At 39.1% G+C, this 13,196-nt stretch overlaps 1 protein-coding gene across 1 annotated transcript in view; it reads left to right on the forward strand.

Moving 5' to 3' along the window:
- LOC129812556 (MAM domain-containing glycosylphosphatidylinositol anchor protein 1-like) overlaps positions 1–13,196 on the forward strand; it is a 310,719-nt gene that overhangs the window by 197,575 nt on the left and 99,948 nt on the right. Inside the window, exon 7 of the mRNA XM_055864208.1 lies at positions 2,733–3,002. Coding sequence (XP_055720183.1) covers positions 2,733–3,002 — 270 coding nt within the window. The remainder of the gene's footprint in view (positions 1–2,732; positions 3,003–13,196) is intronic.

Consider the following 13,196-nt stretch of genomic DNA (forward strand, 5'->3'; position numbering starts at 1 on the left):
ACTTCTGACCCACTGGGAGTGTGATGAAAGAAATTAAAGCTGAAATAAATCATTCTCTCTAGTATTATTCTGACATTTCACATTCTTAAAATAATGTGGTGATCCTAACTTACCTAAAACGTGGAATATTTACTCGGATGAAATGTCAGGAATTGTGAAAAACTGAGTTTAAATGTAGTATTTGGCTAAGATGTATGTAAACTTCCGACTTCAACTGTACCTCTCTGATTGTATATTTATTTCTATAATTTAAAACAATATGGCCACAAACAAAGCAATGCATATAAAATATCAAAACAGGTACAGATTAACTAGAATATAATATTAAATTCTTCAAAAATTCTTAATCTCTCATGCTTCAGAGGATGTGCTTTGATTGTGTTGCCCATGTGCTTTTTGTGTGGCATTCTAGCTTGAATATTCACAAATATAGTAAGTGAACTGCTACTGTGTTTTACTTGGTAGTGTTAATTTTTTTCCCACAACACTAAGTAAATTATTGTAATCTAATGGATTCAGTTTACACAGTACATAACTGTTGATTATATAATCATTTACTGTGACAGTTAAGGGATTTTCTTACATTGGAGCTAACCCAAAATTCACAACAATATCCAAGCAACTAACTGCCATTAGGTTACTGTGAAATGCATAATAAACTCAACAGTGCAGCTCTTTATTGTCACATGCTTTTGCAAAGATGGCAGAACTGACACTATTAAACGTGGTGATAAACCTTTGAGCAACATAACCATCAGCCAGTTGAACTGGTACAACACTTCCACTGACTGTTGGCACAAATACACAAAATTCTGTAATAATTGTTGTTTACTGTTCTTTCACTGCAAGCAGTAGCCTGTAGTGTACTAAAATTACATGAACTTTTTAACAGTGTAACATTTCATGGTATAAAGGAAAACATGGTGATGAGCGAAAGAACAGAATGGTTGTACAACCACACAAAAACGTATTATTGAGGTTATTGAGCGGTTCTTTGTCAGGGGTGAGGGTGATATGTCTAACAATATTTTTTGTGCATATCATTAAGGGTTCTTTACTGCTGTGATGGTTTAAAACGTTTTACCGTACATTACAGGCTACTGGTTGCATTGAAAGCACGGTAAGCAACAAGTTACAGATTTTTTGTATTTGTGCCAATGGTCATTGGAAGTGTACCAGTTTAAGTGGTTATGGTTATGGGAAACACTTTATTTGGATAATCCATCTGTAGATGCTCTACAGACTATCAGTAACATTTACCAGCCCTAACCCTTATTTTAACTGTAACTTTAGCAAGCAGTTGCTATCCGGACTATCCAAATAAAGTGTGTTCTGTTATGTTGCAAAGGTTGAGCACCTTTAATCACATTTCACAGTAGCAGTTAGTTGCCTGGAAGTTGCTATGAATTTTGCATTACCTAACTGGTACCCAAGTGTTTGTAAATTTTTGTAAATATCACAGCTCCTCATCTCGGGAAGGGCCACACATTGTATGTGGTACAGCAGTCCCACACTCTTCCAGCATCTGCTCTCCAACAGCACAGGGGCCCGGAGCACAGTCAGGGCACAAAATTCCATGTTGAAGTGCATCTTCGACGATTAATGTCCCTTTGGAGTTGCCCTTTTTTCTCCTCCCAGACACGACCCTGTCTTTTTTCCTCCTTTGTTTGCTCTTGAGTGTTTTGTTTCACTCTTCCCGGCATTGCCTTCTGTATTTCCAATGTGCTATCGATCTCTGACAGGTGTTCTGGTGTTTTTTGCCCTCTCTATGTTCTCTGCATACTGTATTTAAGGTCGTTCTACAGTTGTTCCAAAAAGGACAGTTCTGAAATTAGAAAATCTTGACTTTTTAATTGTTTTGGTGGTTTATGACTTGATGGCGGTCACAATGCCTGCCATGGAATTAATTTGCAATACATGCAGCTATTCAAGTACTATGTAACAAATGTTAATATGTTATTACTAGTTTTACTACAAAGTTATGAGCAACTTAATGTAAAGTATTTCCGACTAATGCTGTATGGGGTGCATAGGTATCAAGACCAAATGGACATGCATCTTTTCAAAATGAATAATGTCTGTTTAAGGGAGTGACTGTGATGCCCACATTCTTTCCATCTGTCTCTGGATCAACAGAAATGAGAGGTAAAGGGAACATTTAATAGAGCTAACTTTACAAATCAACACAGATGTATGCAACAGGTCAACTGTATCTTTTTAACCCTTTCAAATACCACATGTTGCTATTTAGTTATCAAATGATACAGTGAGTGCACTGCTATAAGCTTACTCTTAAAAAATGATATTAATTTAGCTCATATCTTATTAGTGAAGAGTATTTTGAATCTGCTGTAGATTACTTGTTTGGTGCACTTTGTCAGTGTCTAGTTGTTTGGGAACTCCAAGAGAGGGATGCTTGTAATGGAGTCTTTAATGAATGTGGTTGAAGACAGACACAGAGCTAAAGATATAATCTACATTTAATGTCTACACAGCTCTGGGTTTACAGTACAACCTGTCCGGAAGGCAGATCTGTGTGTGTGTGTGTGTGTGTGTGTGTGTATGCGTATGGAATGTGTGCATTGCTCTGTGAGTCATCATTCTCTCCACTCTCACTCTTCCTGAGTTCCCCCTGCTCTCTCTAACAATAATGTAGAAAATTACATGATTACATATTTAAAAAATGACAAACTCACACCTTCGCCACTCTTCTCCCCTTCCTCTTCCCTCAGCGCCCCCTGCTCTGCGGCTTTCTGTCAACGAATCCTTGGTGGTAGACCCCGGGAAGGACGTTACCCTGTCATGCGAGGTGACCGCCGGATTGCCTAAACCCACCGTCACCTGGTCGCGCTACCTCAACCCGTTGCCGAGAAACTCGTTGGTAAGAGACGGGACTCTGGAGTTGCGCTCGGTGACGCCCGCCGACTCAGGCTTCTACAACTGCACTGCAGTCAACAATGTGGGGAACCCGGCCAAGAGGAACGTCAATCTCCTTGTCCGAAGTCAGTGTGTGTTTATGTTTGACTGTTTGGGCATGTCTAGAGGCTTTGAATTTGCACTGATATACAGTAGTGTGTGTGTGTGTTTGACTGTTTGCAGTGATATACAGTCGGATCTGAAATTATTGGCACCCTTGATAAAGTTGATTAAAAAAAACAATACAAAAAAATAACACAAACTGAGCTACAGTATATTGTATGCTAAAATAATGGGGAAATTATATTATTTTATACTAATACAATTGCTCAAAGAAAGAGATTTTGTTTAACAAGTAGTGTTTTTTTCTCAAAAAGAAAGGGGTCAAAATGATTGGCACCTCTGTTTTCAATACCATTCAATACCTCACCTTGCGAGGATAATGTCACTGAGCCTTTTCTAAAAACCCTTCCTCCATACAGAATCTTGGCAGATCCTTGATATCCTTAGACTGCCCTCTTCAATTCAAAGCAGAGGTTTTCAATGGGGTTCAAAAATCTTATATGGCCATTGCAAAATTGAGATTTTGTGGTCAACTATCCATTTCTTTGTGGATCTTGTGTGTGCTTGGGGTTATTATCTTGCTGGAAGATCCACTTGCGGCGAAGTGTTTGGCTAAAATGTCCTTGCAATGGATAAAGTTCAGTGTGCCATTGACCTTAAGTGCCCCAGGACCAGTGGACGCAAAATAGGCCCATAACATCAAAGATCCACCACCATCTTGAGTCCAAAAGCCGTGTGGGTCTTCCAGCATGACAACAACCCCAAACACACATAAAAGAGTGGCCAGTGAAGAGTCCAGATGTTGTATGTTTTTATTCAAGAGCACATAAAGAGCATGTACAGCACAACGCTCCAGTGAGATTCATATGTTAAGAGTACATTTTCCCTGTATAGAACAGAGTCTGAATACGAATACAATATGGGTGAAGCCACATCAGAGAAAAAAAAGAACAAAATCCAGAAATGACTCAATTAAACCAGCACAATGTCAGGAACTCTGACCAGACATCTTCTTACCTATGCTGTCTTTGTCGCAAGATTGATGTCATTCTCTCCATATCAGCAAGTTCCCCGTATAAACCTAACCACATTCCAGTCTAGTACACACTTAACTGTACTTGGAAAATGGGGATCCGATGACTGGCTTTCAGTTGGTGGTGGGGAGGTGCAAGGTCGTTGGAAGACTTGTTGCGAAACAGTAAGTGGGCGACACAAGGTTTGAGTTAACGTATAAATATTCCACGAGCTTCACGCCCATTGGTTGAAAGAAAGGTAGAAGGTATTATTGCATGAGTGAGTTAATCATTAATCATGGTGGAATTGCCTTCGTGTGCCACGCTCATAGGCCAAATTTAATAGGTGAATGACATTCCACACGCTTGCTTATAGTAAAGGAGAGAGGTGACACTAAGCTGATGAGGTACCATTATGACACGACCCTATAAATATCTACTATGCTGATGAGGTAACATTACAAATACTACCCTATACATATCCGCTATGCTGATGAGGCATCATTATAACCACTACCATATATATGCTGCTGAGTGAGATAGGAAGCGATGTGAATAACTCTACCTACATATATATATATTACCTCAATTACCTCGACACCGGTTTCTCCGCACATTGACATTGACTCTGTACCGGTACCCCCTGTACAGTCGTGGCCAAAAGTTTTGAGAATGACACAAATATTAATTTCCACAAAGTTTGCTGCTTCAGTGTCTTTAGATATTTTTGTCAAATGTTTTCTATGGAATACTGAAGTATAATTACTATGGAATACTGAAGTATAGCATTTGTTCCCCGAGCCACTTAGTTATTACTTTTGCCTTATGGAAAGGTGCTCCATCATGCTGGGAAAGGCATTGTTCGTCACCAAACTGTTCCTGGATGGTTGGGAGAAGTTGCTCTCGGAGGATGTGTTGGTAACATTCTTTATTCATGGCTGTGTTCTTAGGCAAAATTGTGAGTGAGCCCACCCCCTTGGCTGAGAAGCAACCCCACACATGAATGGTCTCAGGATGCTTTGCTGTTGGCATGACACAGGACTGATGGTAGCGCTCACCTTGTCTACTCCGGACAAGCTTTTTTCCGGATGCCCCAAACAATCGGAAAGGGGATTCATCAGAGAAAATGACTTTACCCCAGTCCTCAGCAGTCCAATCCCTGTACTTCTTGCAGAATATCAGTCTGTACCTGATGTTTTTCCTGGAGAGAAGTGGCTTCTTTGCTGCCCTTCTTGACACCGGGCCATCCTACAAAAGTCTTCGCCTCACTGTGCGTGCAGATGCACTCACACCTGCCTGCGGCCATTCCTGAGCAAGCTCTGTACTGGTGGTGCCATGATCCAGCAGCTGAATCAACTTTAGGAGATTATCCTGGCTCTTGCTGGACTTTCTTGGAGGCACAGAAACCTTCTTCACAACAATTGAACCGCTCTCCTTGAAGTTCTTGATGATCCGATAAATGGTTGATTAAGGTGCAATCTTACTGGCAGCAATATGCTTGCCTGTGAAGCCCTTTTTGTGCAATGCAATGATGACGGCACGTGTTTCCTTGCAGGTAACCATGATTGACAGAGGAAGAACAATGATTCCAAGCACCACCCTCCTTTTGAAGCTTCCAGTCTGTTATTCAAACTCAATCAGCATGACAGAGTGATCTCCAGCCTTGTCCTCGTCAACCCTCACACCTGTGTTAACGAGAGAATCACTGACATGATATCAGCTGGTCCTTTTGTGGCAGGGCTGAAATGCAGTGGAAATGTTTTTTGGGGATTCAGTTCATTTGCATGGCAAAGAGGGACTTTGCAATTAATTGCAATTCATCTGATCACTGTTCATAACATTCTGGAGTATATGCAAATTGCCATCATACAAACTGCGGCAGCAGACTTTGCGAAAATTAATATTTGTGCCATTCTCAAAACTTTTGGCCACGACTGTATATAGCCCCGCTATTGTTATTTACTGCTGCTCTTTAATTATTTGTTATTCTTATCTTTTACTTTTTTAGGGATTTTCTTAAAACTGTATTGTTGGTTAAGGGCTTGTAAGTAAGCATTTCACTGTAAGGTCTACACCTGTTGTAATTGGCACATGTGACAAATACAATTTAAATTTGATTTGATTTGAATTATAGGAGTTTACTTGATGAATGAAAAGTGACGATCCATTCAGACCACTATTTATCTGGTCAATATGTCAGTGTATTATGTCTGTTTGTAACAGTGTGTTATATGTGAAAATGTATAAATTGTATTTCATGTTTAAGGAATCTTGGAAGATTAGTCCAAATGACAACTAAAAGAGATCCAAATCAAATCAGACCAGCCTTACTGATTGAACTTTCGTAAACTACATTTCTTTCCGAGGATGCATGTTCCTTTTTCCAGATGATCTTTTAGCCGAAGCAAAGAAATGTGTATCAGTTTAAGTGGATAGGAGTGGAGTGTATGCACAGGGACAATACCTAGAAGGAGATGAAATGTGTCTGGGTGAATATTAATGCATGTGATATCCTGTATAACATGCAGAATTTCTAAACCAAATGACTGGATATATGTGTTAAAGTACCTATTTATCCACACTTCGTCCAACACATAGCAGATATTTCTTTGTTCCTTTTATTAACTTTATCAGGACTCATAAGAAAATTATGAAAAAAATTATTTTGTACTTTGAATTGGAACATCCTTGTTTGGTTATGTAGTGGCTTTATATAGTGTTTTCCATACATTCCCCCAACTCTCCTCTGATATCTGCACATGTAATTTACCTTACCATAAATTCCTACGATTCTCAGGCTATTTTGTGTTCTTTTTTGAGCTGATCTTAAATATAGTTTGATGTCATTAGTTCCAGTACAATACATCAACATTAATTACAACATTTTTGTTGATCAGACACAACAGTTCTATATTAATTTCTGTTTTATTCACCTGTAAGAAAGCCTGTCCCTTTAAGAGTGACTGACGACATCACAGCTAGCTAGTTAATTAACCCAACTCCAAAATTCAGCATGCCATCTGTGGCTGAGCAGAGATTCTCCGGTTTTCTAACAATATTATTCTGTTTTATCCTTTACTGTGCGTGAATGCAACTCCTGATGAAGATGTCAATGTTTTAGTCATATTTTCACAATTGTGCAGCAGTTTATGCACTTGTTTTGATGCTAGCTAAGACACTACTGTTAGCCACATTTTGCCTGTCACTTGTAGACATTTGTATGTTGTATTTGAGTCACTGTATTCTTATAGCAGTTGAGAAACATGATTTTGATTTGATTCGATTATAGGCAAGGCAACCCCAGTTTTCATGATTTCTGGTAGATCATCAAAAAATCACATCACATTTTTGGACATTCAGTTTTTACCTAATTAATAACAAGAATACTATTGGAAATTCATGTTGATAGTTCCATGTATATTGAAATGCATTAAGAAGGAAAGAAATTAGACAAATTAACTACGGCACACCTGTTAAATGCATTCCAGGTGACTACTTCATGCAGCTCGTTGAGAGAATTCCAAGAGTGTGCAAAGCTGTCATCAAAGCAAAGGGTGGCTACTTTGAAGAATCTCAAATATAAAATGTGTTTAACACTTTATTTGGTTACTACATGATTCCATATGTGTTACTTCATAGTTTTGATGTCTTCACTATTATTCTGCAATGTAAAAATTTGTCAAACTATACAAAAAACCTAGATTTCTGGTAGATCATCAATATTAATCAATCACATCATATTTTTGGACTACCTAATTAATAAGTGGAATACTATTGGAATTTCATGTTGAAAGTTTCATTTATATTCCTGTAAGTTGAAAATGATGCTGCTTCCTGTTGACAACTACTTTTGATAAATAGCCCAATGTCAAAACAACGTTTTGAAGTCTCCAAATCAATAAACAGTTTGTGATATATTGAAAACATAAATATAAAATGTACTACCTACACATACAGTCGAAGTCCGAAGTTTACATACACCTTAGCCAAATACATTTAAACTCAGTTTTTCACAATTCCTGACATTTAATCCTTGTAAAAATTCCCTGTTTTAAGTCAGTTAGGATCACCACGTTATTTTAAGAATGTGAAATGTCAGAATAATAGTAGAGAGAATGATTTATTTCAGCCCCAGTGGGTCAGAAGTTTACATACACTCAATTAGTATTTGGTAGCATTGCCTCTCAATTGTTTAACTTGGGTCAAACGTTTTGGGTAGCCTTCCACAAGCTTCCCACAATAAGTTGGGTGAATTTTGGACCATTCCTCCTGACAGATCTGATGTAACTGAGTCAGGTGTGTAGGCCTCCTTGCTCACACACACCTTTTCAGTTCTGCCCACAAATTTTCTATGGGATGGAGGTCAGGGCTTTGTGATGGCCACTCCAATACCTTGACTTTGTCATCCTTAAGCCATTTTGCCACGACTTTGGAAGTTTGCTTGGGGTCATTGTCCATTTGGAAGACCCATTTGTGACCAAACTTTAACTTCCTGACTGATGTCTTGAGAAGTTGCTTCAATATATCCACATAATTTACCTGCCTCATGCAGCTATCTATTTTGTGAAGTGCACCAGTCCCTCCTGCAGCAAAGCACACCCACAACATGATTCCGCCACCCCCGTGCTTCATGGTTGGGATGCTGTTCTTTGGCTTGCAAGCCTCCCCCTTTTTCCTCCAAACATAACGATGGTCATTATGGTCAAACAGTTGTATTTTTGTTTCATCAGACCAGAGGACATTTCTCCAAAAAGTACGATCTTTGCCCCATGTGCAGTTGCAAACCGTAGTCTGGCGTTTTTATGGCGTTTTTTGGAGCAGTGGCTTCTTCCTTGCTGTTGTTCCGGGATTGATTTGCACTTTTCGCGTCAAAGTACGTTCATCTCTAGGAGACAGAACGCGTCTCCTTCCTGAGCGGAATGACGGCTGCGTGGTCCCATGGTGTTTATACTTGCATACTATTGTTTGTACAGATGGGCGTGGTTCCTTTAGGCATTTGGAATTTGCTCCCAAGGGTGAACCAGACTTGTGGAGGTCTACAATGTTTTTTCCCGAGTTCTTGGCTGATTTCTTTTGATTTTCCCATGATGTCAAGCAAGAGGCACTGAGTTTGAAGCTTTGAAGCCATGACATTTTCTGGAATTTCCCAAGCTCTTTAAAGGCACAGTCAACTTACTGTATGGAAACTTCTGACCCACTGGAATTGTGATACAGTGAATTATAAGTGAAATAATCTCTCTGTGTACAATTGTGGAAAAATGTATTGTGTCATGCACAAAGTAAATGTCCTAACCGACTTGTCAAAACTATAGTTTTAACAAGAAATTTGTGGAGTGTTTGAAAAACGAGTTTTAATGTGTCACAATAGTAATCATACAGTACCAGTCAAAAGTTTGGACACACCTACTCATTCCAGGGTTTATCTTTAGTTTTACTATTTTCTAATAATAATATTGAAAACATCAAAACTATGAAATAGCACATATGGAATCATGTAGTAACCAAAAAAGTGTCAAACATTTGAGATTCTTCAAAGTAGCCACCCTTTGTCTTGATGACAGCTTTGCACACTCGTGGCATTCTCTCAACCAGCTTCATGAGGTGGTCACCTGTAATGCATTTGATTTAACAGGTGTGCCTTGTTAAAAGGGAATTTGTGAAATTTCTTTCCTTCTTAATGTGTTTCAGGCAATCGTTTGTGTTGTGACAAGGTTGGGGTGGTATACAGAAGATAGCCCTATTTGGTAAAGGACCAAGTCCATATTATGCCAAGAACAGCTCAAATAAACAAAGAGAAATGACAGTCCGTCATTACTTTAAGACATGAAGGTCGGTCAATACGGAAATTTTCAAGAACTTTGAGTCCAGTCGCAAAAACCATCATGCGCTATGATGAAACTGGCTCTCATGAGGACCACCACAGGAAGGGAAGACCCAGAGTTACCTCTGCTGCAGAGGATAAGGTCATTAGAGTTACCAGCCTCAGAAATTGCAGCCCAAATAAATGCTTCACAGAGTTCAAGTAACAGACACATCTCAACATCAACTGTTCAAAGGAGACTGTGTGAATCAGGCCTTCATGGTTGAATTGCTGCAATGAAACCACTTCAAAAGGACACCAATAGGAAGAAGAGACTTGCTTGGGCCAAGAAACACAAGCTATGTACATTAGACCGGTGGTCATCTGTCCTTTGGTTTGATGAATCCAAATGTTAGATTTTTGGTTCTAACTGCCGTGTCTTTGTGAGACGCAGAGTAGGTGAACTTATGATCTCTGCATGTGTGGTTCCCAACGTGAAGCATGGAGGAGGAGGTGTGATGGTGTGGGGGTGCTTTGCTGGTGACACTGTCTGTGATTTATTTAGATATCAAGACACACTTAACCAGCATGTCTACCACAGCATTATGCAATGATATGCCATCCCATCTGGTTTACACTTAGTGGGACTATCATTTGTTTTTCAACAGGACAGTGACCAAAAACACACATTCAGGCTGTGTAAGGTCTATTTGACCAAGAAGGCGAGTGATGGAGTGCTGCATCAGATGATCTGGCCTCCACAATCACCCGACCTCAATCCAATTGAGATGGTTTGGGATGATTTGGACCTCAGAGTGAAGGAAAAGCAGCCAACAAGTGCTCACCAAATGTGGGAACTCCTTCGTATCAACAGTGACAAGGGATGGCTGTTTTTGAGTAATAGTTTGACTCTCAAATCCATGTACGGGTGCGAGGCCAATGTCTTTTATACCGGGAGCGCACACAATTTTCCCTGCCATTTGAGTTTGAAAATGATCAGGGTGTTAAAGTACTTAAGTAAAAATAATTTAAAATACTACTTAAGTAGTTTTCTGGGGTATCTGTACTGTACTATTTATATTTTTGACAACTTTTACTTTTACTCCACTACATTTCTAAAGAAAATAATGTACTTTTTACTTCATACATGTTTCCTGACACCCAAAAGTACAGGACAGGAAAATGGTCCAATTCAAGAGAACATCCCTGGACATCCCGACAGCCTCTGATCTGGCAGACTCACTAAACACAAATATTTGGTTTGTTAATTATGTCTGAGTATTGGAGTGTGCCCCTGACTATCATAATAGTTTTTTTTTTTAAATAGCATTGTGCCATCTGGTTTGCTTAATATAAGGAATTTGAAATTTTTCATACTTTTACTTTTGATACTTTAGTACATTTTAGCAATTACATTTACTTTTGGTACTTAAGTATATTTAAAACCAAATAGTTTTAGACTTTTACTCAAGTAGTATTTTACTGGGTGAATTTCACTTTTATTTGAGTCATTTTCTATTAAGTTATCTTTACTTTTACTCAAGTATGACAATTGACAACTTTTTCCACCACTGCTGTAACGACGGCCTCTACTACCTTGTGGAGTTTGGGTCGGTGAACGGCTTAAACACTGTGAAAATAACGGAGTATCTTCTCTTTGATTCAGTCTTTCTCTTGCATACTTATCCTTACTCATTGCCAGTCCGATTTAGAAGGTAAATTATGTACTTTTAACTTGTGAATGTCAATTTCGGCTCAAATTGTCACAGAGCTTGATTAACACACAGCCTTCCCCTAGAACAGCAGTCGATAGAGGGCAACCCTCTAACATTGAATAATTAGAGCAGAGTAGGCCAAATTGTCAGTAGAAAGGTGCAGCAAGCTCATTGATGGCTACAATAATAATTTGTTGGTCAAAGGCTGTGCCAATAACATGGTCAAAGGCTGTGCAACCAAGTGCTAGCTCTGGGTTCCAATAATTATCTCCATGCCTGTCACGTTCTGACCATAGTTCTTGTGTGTGTTACTTGTTTTAGTATTGGTGAGGACGTGAGCTGGGTGGGCATTCTATGTTGTGTGTCTAGTTTGTCCATTTCTATGTATGCCTGATATGGTTCTCAATCAGAGGCAGGTGTTTGTCATTGTCTCTGATTGGGAACCATATTTAGGTGGCTTGTTTTGTGTTGAGGTTTGTGGGTGGTTGTCTTCTGTCTTTGTGTTCTGCAGCAGATAGGACTGTCTCGGTTTTCACGTTTGTTATTTTGTATTTTGTATAGTGTTCACGTTATCGTCTCTTTGTTTATTAAAGATGTTGAACACTAGCCGCGCTGCATTTTGGTCCTCTCCTTCATCAACGGAAGAAAACCGTTACAATGCCATTTTGTATTTATTTTCAAAATTAAAATCTAAACTTAAATTTACAAAAAATAAATCGGTTCTGCAATGTTGAAAATCCAATGAAGTGTGGAGACCAATCATTTTTAAATTTCAACTTATTTTAGAAGAAATAGGGAATTATTTAAGAAAAGGGTACCAATATATTTAGCCGCACCTGTATTAAATTACAATATGTGTCACGTTCCTGACCTGTTTTCCGTTGTTTTTTGTATTTGTTTAGTATGGTCAGAGCGTGAGCTGGGTGGGTAGTCTATGTTATGTGTTTCTATGTTGGGTTCAATGTGTTGCCTGATATGGTTCTCAATTAAGGGCAGGTGTTTGACATTTCCTCTGATTGAGAACCATATTAAGGTAGGCTGTTCTCACTGTTTGTTTGTGGGTGATTGTCTTCCGTGTCAGTGTTTGTACCACACGGGACTGTTTCGTTTGTCTATTCTGTTCCTGTTCGTGCGTTCTTCGTGTTTATGTAAGTTCTTAAGTTCAGGTCGGTCTACGTCGTTTGTTATTTTGTAATCTATTCAAGTGTTCTTCGTGTTTAGTCTTGCTTTAATAAATCTTCATGTATTCATCAACCGCTGCGTTTTGGTCCGATCCCTACTCCTCCTCTTCAGACGAAGAGGAGGAAAACAGCCGTTACAATATATGTATAGTTCTGAAAGCATAGCTGTTTGTGTGTGTGTGTGTGTGTGTGTGTGTGTGTGTGTGTGTGTGTGTGTGTGTGTGTGTGCGTGTGCGTGTGCGTGTGCGTGTGCGTGTGCGTGTGCGTGTATGCGCGTATGTGAACGTCTACATGTGTGTGAATGCTATCCAGTTGATCTGAGATTAGCTCCAACTCTATACAAGCAGGTCAAGACTTCAGGTTTAGTACGTCTCCTTCTAATACCATACCCATTAAACAAACGCCGCTGACTATTTCTATCGCTTTTAATCATCTTTATTTACTTGGATTAATTGGAGCCGAGTGGAAGTAATTAACTTTACTAGTATTTGGAATTTTTGATGAAAAG

Source organism: Salvelinus fontinalis, chromosome 16, assembly GCF_029448725.1.
Source record: "Salvelinus fontinalis isolate EN_2023a chromosome 16, ASM2944872v1, whole genome shotgun sequence".
Lineage (NCBI taxonomy): Eukaryota > Metazoa > Chordata > Actinopteri > Salmoniformes > Salmonidae > Salvelinus > Salvelinus fontinalis.